Source organism: Mesocricetus auratus, unplaced genomic scaffold, assembly GCF_017639785.1.
Source record: "Mesocricetus auratus isolate SY011 unplaced genomic scaffold, BCM_Maur_2.0 Super-Scaffold_100004, whole genome shotgun sequence".
Classification (NCBI taxonomy): domain Eukaryota; kingdom Metazoa; phylum Chordata; class Mammalia; order Rodentia; family Cricetidae; genus Mesocricetus; species Mesocricetus auratus.
The window spans coordinates 79279772-79296043 of record NW_024429189.1 but is presented as its reverse complement, the minus strand read 5'-3'; the positions used below and the strand labels follow the sequence as shown (position 1 = coordinate 79296043).

Sequence of the window (16272 nt, the reverse complement as noted above, 5' to 3'; positions counted from 1 at the left end):
ACTCATAACAATAACAAAATTACAGTTATGAAGTAGCAATAAAAATAATTTATGGTTGGATGTCACCACAACATGGAGAAATGTATTAAAGGGTTGCAGCATTAGGAAAATTGAGAACCATTGCTCTATACTTACAAGCTCCCCCTTCCCCTTTCCTTCTCACACACTTCAATCAAAAATATCTCCATGATATTTATGGCTGTGCTGCAAAGTGTAACCTGATTCTTGTATAAAATAATTCTAACAGAGGGTTTTGATTCAGCCAACAAACTTCATAAAACTTGAGCCACGGTTTGCTAATACCTACTGTCTTTGTGGGCTTGTATGGGTGCACAGCAGGGAGGAAGCTTGGGATAAACATTCATTAGAGATTCTTCCTCCAGTAATGTCAGTTCCCTTTAAAACAGTATCAGCATCTCGTAAAAGACAAAGGGTTTGTTCTTAAACTGGTGTAGAATGGCATGGCGGTACACACTCTCAGGAGGCCAGGGCCAAGAGGAGTGCTTCAGTGCAATAGTTCAAGGCCAACCTAGACAACATGGGAAAACCTCCCATCTCAATAACAGTAATTAATAATAATAATAGTAAAAGCTTTGTTTCTTTTTCACACTCAGAATTCTAAGCCACTACTTTTCAAGTCCCTTCCTATCAAAGTATTTGTTGTGTGATGTTTTACTCTTTTACTTTTTCGAGGGGCCCACCACCCAGCTCCCAGATATATAACACTCAGAGTCTTATTATTATTTATGAATGCCCAGCTTTAGCTTGGCACGTTGCTAGCCAGCTTTCTTAAATTATCCCATCTATCTCTTGCCTGTGGGATTTCACCTTTCTCTATTCCGTTAAACTTCTCTTTCCTTCTTACTCCATGTTGGGCTGTGACGCTTGGTGGCCCCTGATGTCCTCCTCTCCTTGTTCTTCTGCTCTCCTTCCTTGGTTCTTCTTCTATTTATACTCTGCCTGCCAGCCTCACCTATCCTTGCTCCTACCTCGCTATTGACCATTCAGCGCTTTATTAGACCATCAGGTGTTTTATAGGCAAAGAACCACAGCTTCACAGGGTTAAATGTGTTTAAATGCAGCATAAACAAAAGTTACACACCTTAAAATAATATCCTACCACAGATATTGGGCCAACTTTTCCTTCCTTAACCAAATCCACCTCCTTCCCAAGTCCACCACTCAGTCCACCTGTTACCACTCCCAGCAGTCCTAAAGGAGTGCTCACATCTTCCAGAGATGAAGCAAAGCAGCATAGCCCTGCCATGCGCCATTCATCACCCTGATCCAATAAAGCTGAGCAGCTCCCCTGAAGGAAGTGTCGTCTCATCAGCGATGCTGAAGGGTCTATCACTTAAGGCTTCACATATCATCCCTGGTGCCATGTAGCTGTCAGTTCTGATAAGATGCCAATTGCCAAGGCAAGTGACATCAGGAAGCCTAAATTTCTAAAACTTTTAAAAACCCGGTTCCCTGGCAACACTTGCAAAGTAAGAATCGTGATGTCTTCTTGCAGTTCTCGTCTGTGTTGGTACACTTCAGTCAATGCACAAAACAGCTTCAGTGGAGTCTTTATTGTTGAGACAGCCTCACTAAGTAACTCAGACTGACCCCAAACTCCAGATCCCCCTGCCCCAGGCTTCCCAAGTGCTGGGATTACAGGCAAACACTGCCGTACAAGGTTTGGATTCTTGATTTTTTTTGTGTGTGACAAAACTGGGGTTGAGTCTAAGGCCTCCCTCATGCTAGCTACATACCCTAACACTAACCGGTACCTACTGCCTTTTGCTAGTTTTTTATTTTGAGGCAAGCAGAGTCTCACCAAGATGCCCGCCCACACAAACCTTGAACTTGTGATTCTCTGGCCTAAGCCCCCTGAGTAGTTAGGATTACCAGCCTGCATTCCCAGGCATGGCTAGAGTCTTAACTTTTTTCAGTGCATCTGATTGGAGCTTTACTATTGAGTAATGAATGGGGTGGCAGGGAACAGAGTCTTGTGTAGCCTAGGCTAGCCTCAAACTTAACAGCAATTCTCCTGAGAGCTGGGTTTTAAGTATTTGCCACCACAACCAGTTTTCTTTTCCATTTTTAGGGGAGATGTTCCTACTGGTGGTTTTACAAGTTTCCTCTATGATATAAATCCAAGGAGGCAAAATGGTAATTAGGCTGAAGCAAGACTCTTTCTCATAGAACATCCACTTTCTATTGAATTCTCTGGGCTTTAGAAATGAAATAAGGTTCAAGGAAAGGCTTGTCCAAGGTCTTATAGGCAGAAGCACAATGAAAATATCTTGAAGTGTAAATATGTCTCTTCACTGAGCAAAATATTAGTGTGAAAAAAAATAATTTTCTCTACATGTAGTCACCCATGTCTTTATAAAAGCTAAGGAGTTCAAGGTCATTAAGTTCAAGCCTAACCTGGGGCTATAGAATCTGTCTAAAATGAAAAAGAAAAAAATGTAAAATATCTACAGGCCTTGTGAAAGTTCTCATGACTACCAATGGAGAGGAGGGAGACTAACTGGCTGGAGCCAGAACGTGAACAATGCTGGAAGACTGAACTCAAGGCCTCGTGCATGCTTGGCAAGCTACATCCCCAAATCATACATCTTCCAAACCCAATTTCATTCAGTGATCTCATTTAACTTCAGTGAAGCCCTAGAGAGCAGACAGGATCTTACACATAATCAAATATATGAATATAGATGAAGTCTATTCGAAATAGATCATGTCCCCATTCCAAAATTTACAACCACACAAGTGAACAGATCTCGGACCCAAAACTTACTCATTGTAACTCACCCTAGCAATCACTGAAACAGCCAAGATTCAAGCCACAGAAAATTATTAAAAAACACTGATAGCAAACTAAAACAGAAGCCAACTGTTGACAAATTATGGAAGGAAGGAGGAGAAGGGAAGTAAAGGAAGGGGAGGAAGGGAGGGAGGCAAGGAAGGAAAGAGAAGGATGGGTGGGTGGATGGATGGATGGATGGATGGATGGATGGATGGATGGATGGAGGGAGGGAGGGAAGGAGGCAAGGAGGAAAGAGAAGGACGGGTGGAGGGAGGAAGGGAGGGAGGGAGGGAGGGAGGGAGGGAGGGAGGGAGGGAGGGAGGGAGGGAGGGAGGGAGAGAGGCAAAGCAGGGGAGGGGAGGGAGGCAGACAAAACAGTAAGCTACAGCTCACTCTACCTCTGCTTGCTAGGGTCTAACTCCCCCTTGTGCAGTCCCCTCTCCTCAAACCACCTAAGGGCTCAGAATGAGCTACAGTTCTTTCTGCCCTTCCCTGACACCGAGTGTCTTCATGACTGGTCCCACTACACCATTTGGACCCTTGATCAAATTATACTCATATTCTACTGTGACAAAACTCAAATACAGTATCTACATAACATTCCCTCCTTTTGCTAGAGACTGACCTGCTGGCCTTGCCCATGCCAGCTGTTACTGAGCCCTGCCACACAGCCCTCCAGCTGTCTTCTCAGACAAAGGTCAAACTCAATCTAAACAGCAAAGGCTGTTTGATTTGCCATCTCACACAAAAGAAAAAGCAGAATTCTCATCTTCTAAGGGTGCATATACACGCACTGACCAAATGAGGAAGAACAAGCCACTATACCGATTATGCCAAAAGTGTCTGTGTAAGGGTGCTGGCTTCCCAGCATGCACAGCCCCTCTTGAATTGGTCCTCCTCTTCATTCTCCTTTGGTGGTTGGTGTATAAAAGGCCTGCCTGTTCTGCTTTGAGGGCTGGTCGCATTTGCTTCGTGTTAAAATCATTTCTTCATCAAGAGCATGTACACATGGCATTAATGAGAGGAGAAAAGAAAGAAGTCCTCCCAGAACTCTTAGAAGTGGTTCCCAAAGCAACAACGGCTGCACAGCTGCACCACTCTCCTTATAGAGAGAGCTCAACCAATCGCGAGGGCTTTGTAAGCAGGAAGAAGTGTTGTTCGTGGGAAGGCAAGCACACGTCTGATTCTTCGAACCTGTTTTTGCTACACAGTGCATGGCATTTGGAAGGTGCTTGCCTGACACACCCTCTGATTGAACGGATCCATGCATGGCACCGTGGAAATACATTAGAAAACCCCCTTCCTTTCCTGTCCCTACTGGGACATGGAAATAAAAACTAAAACAAAATAGGAAAAAATAAGAAAAGGCACTTTTCAAAAATTTCAAGAGATCATTTCTCCTACAACAGGACAGAGTCCTGCATCTACATCTCCCTTCTGCAGCTCTTTCCCAGTTTGACCTTTAGGAAGCTCTCCCAACATTAGGAAGGAAAATCTTTTCATTAAAAGAAAGGGCAGCAAAGACACCGAGGAAAGCATAAAGCTTTCCCCTTGCATTAGAGAAAGGTGGATTTTCTCAAAGCTCCTGATCCATCAGGACAAAATGCAAATCCCAGGATCAGTGTGGTGGGAAGGTAAGAAAAGCCAAATGCCTGGAAAAGAGCCACAGTGCAGTGCGCCTTGCTACTCCAGTGCGGAGTCAGCAGTGCCAGCAGCACTGTGTGCCCTTATTTTTGGCGTAAGTGTGAGATTATTGACCTCTGCTTCACAGAAATCCAAAGTAACATTTAATTCCACATTCCCTAGATCCCCAATGAAAATGTCCAAATACTCCTGGGGGAAAAGCATAAAGTAAATTCTAGTGTTGCTTTCTTCTAACTATGAGGCCACTGGACTTGATTGTATCCTAAACTCTCAAGAGGAATGCCCTAGTTTGCAATCTATTGCTATGATAAAGACGGTGACTGAAAGCAACTAGAGGAGGAAAGGGCTTGGGTGACTTACACATCTGGATCACAGCCCATCACTGAAGGAAGCTAAGGCAGAAACCCAAGCAGAGCAGGAACCAGAGCCCATGGAGGAACCCTACTTACTGACTTGCTTGCTTTCCGTGGCCATGGCTTGCAATCTGATGGAAGCAATTTCTCAACCGAGGCTCCCTCTTTGCAGGTGACTCTAGCTTGTGTCAAGTTAGGGGTCAAAAAAGAAAACGGAACAGGAAAAACAAAAAGAGAGAGAGAGAGCACAAGGAATAAAGCTGAAAAGCCAAGAGGAGTTCCGGCAGAACAAAAACTAATGACTCTCCTGCTTCAGCCTTCTCAGTGCTAGGATTACAGTCACGTGCCACCCACCACACCTGGATAACTAGTTCTGTAACGTAAGTGTAAGACTGGGAGATAGCTCAGCAGTTGTCAAGGACCTAAGTTTGACTCTTGGCACACAAGTCAGGCAGTTCACATTTGCCTATAACTCTAGCCCTAGAGGATCCAATACCCTCTTCTGGGCCCCATGGATATCAGAACAAACTCACACACATACAAATAAATAAAAATAATAACAAAAGAAATGTATATTTAAGGATATGATGGGTGAAATGGGAGTTATAGGCAGCTTTGGCACCAAAAAAGTCTCTACATGTATAAATTCTATTTCTACCATTCAGAAAATGAGAGTGTACACTAAATAAAAATCAATACATCAGAAGATGCTAAAATTCCAAAAGAAATTAACAACTCCCAAAGCTTGCTACTTCATGTGGTGTATTATGTGGATATAAGTTCTACTTTAATTCTGAACACAATTGTTCATTAATAAGTAAAATTATACTAACATTCAGAAACACGGTAACGCTCCAGGCCTGGAGTTTACCCTACAAGCCAGTTTCTGGAAACATTTCCATCTGGAAATGCCATGTTAAAGATAAAATACCCACGGCTGCATTAAACACACACAGTTATCAACTAGTCTTGGCCCCAGTATGCATGCTGTTGATCAGACAGAAGAAACAGCTCACATCTCCCAAAAGTAAACCACTACCACCAAAAGAGTTTCCTCTGCAGGGTCAGATTAGGCAAATCCAATCTACATACTCAATAGAATTCTTTCAACCATAAACAAGGAGAAAGTCACAGCACTTGTAAGAAAATGGGCACAACTGGGGGTAATAGGAGCAAATCCAACCAGTCTCAGAAAAAAAATTACCATGTTTTCTCTCATTCGTGGGTCCTAGATTATATAGATATATAAAATCATGCGTGTGTCTGTGAGATTGTATGGAAGAAGGGAAACTGAGGGACAAAGGGAACTGACCAGAGGGGAAAGCAGGGAGAAGGGGCTGGGGAAGCTCAGCATTTATGTACTTTGAGGAAAAGGTACTCGAGTAATATAGCACCATGAACAATCAAGACACAAAAAGAAAACTTTTTAAAAACAGCATTTTCTCTGGAAAACAAAGGGAGGAGAAACAGCGAAGAGCATGATAGTGAGAAAGTGTGATTTCTCAGATCGTCCCAGTGCCTTGGGATAGCAAGGGACTTGGGATGCGCCAAACTGAAAAGCAAATATCTAGCCAGTAGGAAGGAGCTTTCCCTGCTGCTGTTTGCCTGCTGTCAGTCATGTTTGCTCCGGGAATGGTACTGCCATTAGCCAGGTAATGTGCTACTGGCCCCACCTGCTGTTCACAGTTGGAATTGTGCTTTGATTGCCTGTTTCACCCAGCTGAGAGCAAGCACAGATCAAGGCAGGGGCCGGTATCTAGGACTGGCCCGAATGTCTTCCCCACGCTAAGGACAGGATCCAGGCCCTTTTCAGACCCAGGCCCATGTTCTCACACCTAGCTACACCTCCTGCCCTGGACCTGATGCTCTCTGTTCATTGTTTTGGAACTAGAAAGGGACTTTGGGGGTGGAGTTAACACAACTTTCATTTGACAGATAAGCCAATTGCTCTTCATTTGATTTAGTTAAAAGACACAATCTTATTTTTCTTCGTTTTGCTTTGTTTGTTTTTCAATGTGTAGGGCATTTGCTCAGAGGAAGGCAATACATTTCCTAACCCTCCTCACACAATGACCAGATTCTGTTGGGTGTGTTATAAACAGAGGGGCCATTCTTCAGACCCGCTGCTCTGAGCACACCCCAATTTACAGATTTGCTCTCAACTATGGTACTTGTTTCTTGGGGGGAGTGCTATCCTGCTGGATCTGATGGCTCATGCCTATAATTCCACCACTTAAGACAAGAGGACCAAACAGCCTGGGTTGTAGAACAAGAGACCTTGCCGCATACAACTGAGGAGAAGAAAAAAGAAAAGCCCTTTAGTCAGACCTTGGCTGAGGAAGTGCTGTCACTCCACACTTCTAAGGAAGCCACATTCCAGAGTATGGGAAGTACACACTGAACCCAGCACCCAAACAATCGCCCAAAGAACACGGGTTAAATGACAGACAGAAGCCATAACAGTACAATTCTAGATGCCCAAGGAATTCCATACATATCTACATGAAATTCACACCGCACATTTCAAGTAGTCATTAGCTGACCAGCTTTAATTGTTCCTAGTCACAAATGATAATGATCCATTTACATTGAAGAACATATGACCTTCTCACAATACACATCAGTTAATGAAATCCCTTGGTGTGAGTAACTACATTTCACAAATACAAAAATAAAACTATTGTAGAATTGAATATCTAAAATATTAAGTGAATTTGATACGAGTCTTGTCATCCTAATATGTTTATAAAATGCCTCTACCACTCAGAAACCCTAGCACTGGGGAGATGGAAACAAGAGAATCACAAGTACAAGAACATACATAGAAAATAAGAGGTAACTTCTAAATAATTTTCTAGCATAAAATCTATTACCCCAGATAAAGTTGTAAGGAAAATATGAGAAGAAAATATGAATTTAATAGTAAAAGGAACAGTTGAGATTTTACTGCTGATGTCTTTATTGATGTGATTTTTAAATGTATGAAGCCGATATCAAGTCATTACAGTATTTAAGACCATTTATTCATGAACAATAGTGTGACTGTTGTATTTTAAATGCTTCTACGGCTGTTGATGAGACAGGGTCTCATGTAGCCCACAGCAGCCTCTAGCTATTGTGTAACTTCTAAAAGCCTGCCTCCCGTTCTGAGTTCCGCTAAGGTGTGCAACACTATACCCAGGGTTTACGTGGTGCTGGGAACCAAACCCAGGGCCTTAAGCAAACTATGCAACACTACCAACAGAGCCGCATCCTCAGCCCTTAAAACGCTTTTCCTGCTCCATGTTTTAAGTAACAAATGCACAGAATATGCTGGGAATTGTATATTTTAAAAGTATCTGACCTGTTTGATTTTACAATACATTAGATGTAAGCTTATGGACATGGAATTGTGCATGGTTTCCTCTGAATAAGCAAAATAGTCTGCAGGTTGTAAGTTCTACAACCTGAAGGAATGGAAAGTATGGTCATGTTGAAGTACTTGGGGGGGGGGGGGTGTCACTGGGGATGAGCTCACAAAAGTAATTTTCTGATGCCAGCAGATCAGGATGTAAAGTTCTTAGTGACTGCTCCCCCACCATGCCTGTCATTCTCTTTCCTGACAAGATAAGCATGGACTAATCCTGTGAAAAATAAGCAAACCCTCAATCAAATGATTTCTTTTATAAAAAAAAAAAAACAGTCTGAGGATGAACTGTCTGTGTAGATTATGGAGACACACGGGTGAAATAATATAATGGCCAGCGGAAGAAGCATGCCTCAGAGCAGCGCACTGTTAACAAGAAAAGCTACACAGGACACTTCGTGCCTACGCCATGGCTCAGTGACAAGAAAGAATGTCAAATGCCTTTTCCTCACAGTGTAGTCCAGCTGTCCTGGGACTCACCATGTAACCTGGTCATTTATTTATTCTGTAATCCTAAAGCAATGTTCTGCTAGGACACTTAAGCACATTCAGCTTCTAGCCAAGCCAGCTTCAGTTTTTCGGAAAAGGGAAAAACACCCCTGGAGGCTGCTGTTTGGGTCTGAGTGTAATAAGCTTACACGCATCCCTGGCTATCATGATGTCAGCCACACCCTTCAGTCCCAGGGACAGAACAAGCCTTAGACATCTGCCAAGACCTGATGTGACACCAATGGCTCTAAGGCTAAGCACCAAAGCCAGACACTTGCCTTTTACAAAGAACTAGCAATAATTAGTGTATTGTTTACTACTCAGGCCCGAGAGTAGTTACAAAGCAAAACAAGCAAACAAACAAAAATGGTAAAATAAATAAATAAATAAATAACTATGCCTTCAAGCCGGGTGGTGGTGGCACACACCTTTAATTCCAGCACTCTGGAGGCAGAGGCAGGCAGATCTCTGTGAGTTTGAGGCCAGTCTGTTTTTTGTTTTGTTTTGTTTTTGTTTTTTGGTTTTTGGAGACAGGGTTTCTCTGTGGCTTTGGAGGCTGTCCTGGAACTAGCTCTTGTAGACCAGGCTGGCCTCGAACTCACAGAGATCTGCCTGCCTCTGCCTCCCAAGTGCTGGGATTAAAGGCGTGCGCCACCAACGCCCGGCCCGAGGCCAGTCTGTTATACAAAGTGAGTTTCTGGACAGCCAAGGCTACACAGAGAAACCCTGTCTTAACTAAATAAACAAACAAATATGCCTTCAAAGTTCTACTTTCCTTAGTGCCGTAACTTACAACTTCTTGCTTTTTATTGGATATAAGTAACTAAAAAGTGACCAGACTAGGAATGCTAGCACAGATGAAGGCCAGCCTGGGCTACATAGTGAGACTTTGCCTCTCTTCTTTTTTAAGTGAATACAGACATATACACCTGCCATATAAATATGGATAAGATCTGCTAACATTCAAAGAGCTAAATATGTTACCAGTATCACTCACTATACAGCCTTATAATATACTTAAACATGAGGGGGAAGATATGTGAAAACATCACTCAACAGCGCCACCCCTCGTGTGCCTGTGCCTGTGTCTGTGTCTGTGTGTGTCTGTGTCTGTCTGTGTATTCAAGCATATATGCCTTTGTGTATGCTTGCAGAAGTCAGAAGACACTTGGTATCTTCCTCCAGTAAGTACTAGATACATATCCAAAGGAATTGGAGTCAGAGCACTTGTTTTGGAGGACACAACTAACTTTAACTAGGGTTCCGAGGATCTAATGCCCTCTTCTGGCCTCTGATGGCACTGCACCTTTATGCACAAGCACGCATACATAATTTTTAAAGGCTTTTTTTTAAAGAAGAGAATATACAGACATGAAGGATTATTCAGCCAGCCTTGTTCAGAATATCAGAATGAAACTGTCACTAGCAGAAAAGCAGTTGGAACTAAAGGATATTATGTTAATTTAAATAAGCTGGGTACACAAAGACAAATGCTGTATTTTCCCATTTGTATATGGAAACTAAATAGTTGATCTTAAAGAAATACGGAATAGTGGTTATGAGAGACTAGGAAAGGTGTGGGTAGGGAGGGACGGAGAAACCGGTTAATGAGTACAGGAGTACACTTGGATAAAAGGAATCATTTCTAAAGATCAAAATCAAAGTAGGATAACTATAGTAGAAAAAATAATGATAGAAAACAGCTAGTCTGGAGTAATTTTAAGCTGTCTTAGAGTTTCTATTGCTGTGACAAAACACCATGACCAAAGCAACTTGGAGAGGAAGGGATTATTCAACTCACACTTCCATACTACTGTTCACGACCAAAAGAAGTCAGGACTCAAACAGGGCAGGAACCTGGAGGCAGGAGCTGATGCAGATGCCATAGAGGAGTGCTACTCACTGGCTTGCTCCCCACTGGTTCCTCATCCTGTTTCTTATAAAACTCAAAACCACCAGCCTAGGGGTGAAACCACCCACAAAACGCCCTACCCCATTAATCACTAATTAGGAAAATCCCTTACAGCTAGATCTTACAGAGGCATTTTCTCAATTGAGGTTCCCTGTCTTCAGATAACTCTAGTTTATATGTCAAGATGACATAAGACTAGCCAGCACACAAACACAATGGAGTAATATGTTTTTAACATGATACTTATATCAAATTCCTCTGATCTCATCACTACACACTGTATCCATGTGTTGAAATGCTACTTTATACTCCATAAATATATAGTTACTATTTGTCATTTAAATTTTAATATATATTTTAGGGCTAGCAAGCAGGGTTTTATCCTGGTAATCCATGTGCAAGGAGAAAACAGACTCCAGAAAGTTGTCCTCTGGCTTACACCCTATACCACACACACACACACACACACACACACACACACACACACACACACAAATATATTTCTAAAAAAATAAATACTAAGCAAATTCTTGCATTTTATGAAGTTAATGATTGCATCAAGGATAGTGTTAATGCCTCACCTAGGTATTCAGTGAAGGTGACTGGTCTGAGTGAGATCAGGGCTCATACCGCCCATCCTAAGAAGGAATGATCTCAGAGCCTCTTGGTTCCCAAATAAGTTCCTTTGGAGTAGTACATATCTAGAAGTTGTTTCCACTTGCAGTCTAGTCATCCAGAGGGAAAGCAAAGGATTTTACTGTGTGGAATTCTGCAGCTGGACAATGATCCTTGCACAGCCAGAACTTTATATACTGTTAGGCGTTCAGAGCTCTGCAGTTAATTCTGATTTAAGGCTCCAATGTGCCTTAAAACAGAGAACAGAAAAGCCTCGGGAAGGCTGGTTAATCTTTAGGTACCCGGAATGTTATTCTCAGCAAGACGAAACATGAAACCAAAGAATGGGTAGGTTTTAGAGATCACCAATCCAAACCAAAATGAAGACATAATCTTCCCCAGGTCCCTCCATCCAGATGTAGGTGACTAGGCAATGTTGGGATGGGATAAGGGAAACACAGGATAGAGGTACACTTCTCTGAACAAATCTCTTTGGGTTCATACACCCAGGGGAAATCACTCCGGGCCGCGTCGCAGGGGATAATTTCTGTGACAACGCGTGGTAGCCGGGACAACATCAGACTTAGGGACCCCTGGCGGCCGCAAAACCCGGAGGCCGGTCGCCTAGTCCTTGGGCCGCCAGCAGCCAGGGGCTGCGCGTGCACCGTCCACGCGCTCCCCCCTCCGGCTCCGTCCCGCGCAGGCGCCGTGGCTCGCGCGTCCTGCACGTCGGCTGGCTGCCGCCGCATCCGCACTCCTTACCCGTGTGCTCGCTCCGCCGCCTCGGCCTCCAGGCTCCCGGCGACCGCCTCGCGGGGCGCCTCCTCCTCGGCCTCCGCGGAAGCCCCGGCCTCGGCCCCGCCGGCCGCCTCCGTCCCCGCAGCCTCCTCTCACCAGCGCCGCCGCGGCTCCGGCCCGCTCTCGGTCCCCTCCGGGCCGCTCCCGACCTCCCCGCCGCCCGCGGCCGCCCCGAGCCCCGCGCTCCGCCTGCATGTGGCCGCCCGCCGAGGGAGCGCGCGAGCCGCCGCCGCCGCCGAGAGCGCAGGCCCCACCGGAAGCGGCCGAGCGAGCACGGGCCCCGGGGATCCGGGCAGGCCCGGCCGGGGCGGAGACCGCGGGAGTGATCTGTGATGAAAGGATGCTCCAAAGTCACTTTGTGTGATCGCTCTTAATTCATGCGAGGGTGTGCATAACACCGAGCCCGAGATGTACAATGAGTTGTTTAGTTAACTTCCTAGTTTAAAGAGGATGTGTCACTTTAAAATCAGGATTTAGGAAGGGGGTGTGGATCTAGGGTGAGTCCCACGTGGCAGGTGTGGACGGCAGTGGGTGGAGAGGAGGATGGGAAAGTGGAAAGGTGTTTGAAAATCTTGAAAAACACTTGTAAACATAATTGCTGTAACTCACATTTACTGAGCGCTTGATTCTCTTAAGTGTAAGGATTCCTGCCCCGTCACCTGTGTTTCCCTTATTTTGCAATGAGGTAACAGCCCTAGAGAGGTTAACTCACCCAGCAAGACTTGGCTAGACAGGGTAGCAGGAGAGTTTTAGAAAGGCTGGGGATGTAGCTCAGTGGTAGAGTGCTAAATTTGGCACGGTTTTTTTCTTTTTCTTTTTTTTAAAGAAGCAGCAGCCAGGGTTAATTCTGTCTTAGAGAAGCTACATGAAAATGACGAAAGCACATGTGCCCTTAATCCCAACATTCAAAAGCGGGTGGATCTTGAGTTCAAGGCCAGTCTGGTGTACAGAATTCCAGGAAAACCAGGGCTACACAGGAACCCTGTCTAAAAAGACCAAAAAATAAAGAATAATTGAAGCAAAGGATGGAAATCAGCTGGTAAAAGAAGTGCCACTTCTTTTTAAAGATTTATTTATTTATTTATTATGTATACAGTGTTCTGTCTGCATGCATGCCTGCAGGCCAGATGAGGGCATCAGATCTTATTATGGACTGTTGTGAGCAGCCATGTGGGTGCTGGGTTTTGAACCCAGGTCCTTCGGAAGAGCTACAGTGCTCTTAACCACTGAGCCATCCCTCCAGCCCTGAAGTGTCACTTTCATCCCTTTCTAATAGCCATATATTGATTCTAATTGTGTGCAGCACCTATGTCCAGAATTAAACGAGAGATTGGCCCCGCCCTAAAGTCCTGAACTCACAAGGAAAATAATTATATAAACATTTTTGTTGCTGTGAGCTGAATGCAATGAGAGGTTCAATCCCAAAGCTAGAAGCAGACTTTTCCTGAGAAGTAGACGCCCCAGCTACAGGAGCTGGCCCAGCTGACAGGTGAGAGGGAGAGGGAGAACCTACAAAGATGAGGGGACGCTGAAGGTTTGTCAGCTTGAGACATCACAGAATTTAAAATGGTTATCCCTTGCAGAGCACTTAAAACTCACCAGCTGTCACTGTACACTAGAGATCCCTTCATCTGAACTCTGCAGTCCTTGATGGAAACTACTGCACTCGGGTTTGGAACCCAGACTGAAAATATAAACCAGAGGTCGGAGAGATATATAGCTCAGTTGGGAAGATGCTCAGTTCAAAACCCCAGTCAACATGAAAAGCCTAACTGTGCGAGGACAGGCAAGTACCTGGTGCTCATTGGCCAGCCACCCTAGCCAAATCTGTGAGCTCCAGGTTCTGTGAGTGTCCTACTTAGTTTTCTGTTGCTGTCATAAACACCATGAACAAAAGCAAGTTGGGAAGGAAAGGGTTTATTTCATCTTCCGATTTACAGTCTATCATTATGGGAAGTCAGGAGCTTGAAGTAGAAACCACAGAAAAATCCTGCTTTCTGATTTGTTTCCAGGCTTATTCTGCTACCTTTTTAAAAACTGCTTTATTGCATGTGTATGACTGTTTTGCCTGTGTGTATTATGTGTACCATATGAGTACCTGGTACCCACAAACACCAGAAGACCGCTTTTGGATTCCTTGGAACTGGAGTCAAATGCATCATTGTGAGTCGCCATGTGGGTGCTGGGAAACAATGGTTGGTCCTGTAAGCCCCTCAGCTACATTCTGTTTCCTATGCAGCCAAGCCCCACAAGCCTAAGGGTCATACTGCTCACAGTGGACTGGGCTTGGTCCTCCCACACCCACCAGAAATCTACAAAATGCCCCACAGATAGGCCTAATGCCAATCTGATAAAGACCATTCTTCAGTTGAGGGTTCCCTGCCATGGTGTGGTCACAACCAAGATTAGCCATCACAGTGACAGACCCTGTCTGAAAATCATGGACAAAATGATCTATAATTGTTTAATGCTTAAGCCTTCTGGATAAAATATCTAGAGACAAAGGAACAAAATGAGTTCAGGTCAATGATGTCTTCATAACCTGCACTTGCCTTTATTGTGGCCACATTTACTTGTAAACACGTTTTAATTTTTTGTAGAATTTTAGTTGTTTTAGATTAGCCATGCCATTAAGTGTATGCTGTCAAGTTTATCTGCCTTCCCCTGATAAAAAGCTTCGTTCCATTTTAAAATTACAAACTGCAGTTTAATAAGATTTCCTATATATGCAAATAAGTTTGCAATCATTTCTTTACAATATTTTGTTTTCAAAACGTTCTTTCAAGAAACAAACAGGTAGAGAGTGAGAGTGAATGAGGAAGAACCCCCAAATAAGCTCCTGACCTCCATACTTACCCACTCAAACATTTACACAAACATTAAATAACTTTGTGATCATACAGCTAGTAATTAATGGAATGGTTAAAGCCCGGGGTTGTCTGGCTTTAAAGTCTGCAAATGCTCTTCAGAAATCAGTCTGTAAAAGATATTAAAGCCCCAGTCAGAGACATAAAATCACTAGGAATGTTCAGGCCATAGTTGTCAGGGTGTAAATGGAGATGAGAGCCAAGAAAGAAGACAGTTAGGAAATGGGAAATTTAGAATTTCACATCCCAATGTAAATGGGGAAGTTAGGATCTGAAAAGCAGTGCTGATGCCCACGTTTATTGCTTGAATGGACAGTTAGTTAACTGTCCATTAGTAAAAAGAGAATCAAGAGCTAGGGAGGAGGATGCATCAGGGTAGGCCATTCAAATCACAGTATTTTAACACGGTGTATCTAAAAAACTTCCACCTCATTGTCCTTTCATGTATCACAATAACAATAGCATTTTTAACATTTCATTCCGAATTTTGTTATCTTGTTGCCATAACAGTTAACATTTTGTCAGTTAGTGTAACGGTATAAATAACACTATTATTTCTGACATGGTGCATTTATTTTACTTTTTAAAAACTCATTTCTATGTTTTCCTTTTATTTATGTACACTATATTTTTATCCTTTCTATTTGGTAAGAGAGATAGATAATAGATAGATACTTTGTATCTACCTGTGAAATTCAGAATGCCAGTGGCACTCAGGATTAATGTGTTCTTTCCTATTCTGAGCTCTCAAATTCAGTAGTCCCATCTCTCCAAAAACTCCAAGCACAGAAGCATAACAATAGTAAAGAGAGTCATATTCTCTTCTCTTCACACCATAAAGGAATCACCAAGACTTTTTGTTTGTTTTTGGTTTTTTGGTGTTTTTTTTTTCCATGACAGGGTTTCTCTGTGGCTTTGGAGGCTGTCCTGGAACTAGCTCTTGTGATCCACCTGCCTCTACCTCCTGAGTGCTGGGATTAAAGGCATGCACCACCATCGCCAGGCAAGAACCACCAAGATTTAAACAGATATAAAAGCCATTTTTAAGAACACTCTGGACAGTATAGATTCCATTCTCTGGTTGACCAGGTCAATAATGGTTTGGTACATTATGTCTTCAAAATTATCTGTCCAATGACAAAGCTGGTAGCTTGAAATAAGGTATTGTTTAGTTAGAGTTTCTATTGCTGTAAAGAGACACCATGAGCATGGCAACTCTTATAAAGGAAAACATTTAATTGGGGCTAGCTTACAGTTTCAAAGGTTTTAGCCCATCGTCATTATGACGAAACATGGCGGCATGCCGGCAGCCATGGTGCTGGAGAAGGAGCTGAGATTTCTACACTTTGACTCACAGGCAACAGGAGTCTGTGTGCCACACACTGAGCAAG

The 16272-nt window shown here is 43.5% G+C and overlaps 2 protein-coding genes and 1 non-coding gene across 3 annotated transcripts in view; 1 reads left to right on the top strand and 2 right to left on the bottom strand.

The window, feature by feature from the left end:
- The window catches only part of Chrm5 (cholinergic receptor muscarinic 5), a 57268-nt gene that overhangs the window by 27165 nt on the left and 13831 nt on the right, over positions 1-16272 (top strand). The window lies entirely within an intron of this gene.
- On the bottom strand, positions 6808-6935 carry LOC121140607. The gene has a single exon (XR_005877531.1). It is a non-coding gene; the product is annotated as a small nucleolar RNA SNORA11 (small nucleolar RNA).
- Positions 11841-14189, bottom strand: LOC121140290 (rRNA 2'-O-methyltransferase fibrillarin-like). The gene is made up of 2 exons (XM_040744985.1): positions 14124-14189; positions 11841-12341 (listed from the first exon to the last, which is right to left on the bottom strand). The coding sequence occupies exons 1-2, from the start codon at positions 14187-14189 to the stop codon at positions 11841-11843; spliced, it is 567 nt and encodes a 188-aa protein (XP_040600919.1).

Bases quoted from the DNA above. Each gene is read 5' to 3' on its own strand.
- LOC121140290 (XM_040744985.1), bottom strand. From the start codon at position 14,189: ATGGCGACTCACAATGATGCATTTGACTCCAGTTCCAAGGAATCCAAA. The intron at 12,342-14,123 runs GTGGGTACCAGG...CTTTCATCACAG, and splicing joins AAAGCGGTCTTCTGGTGTTT to ATCACTCCCGCGGTCTCCGC.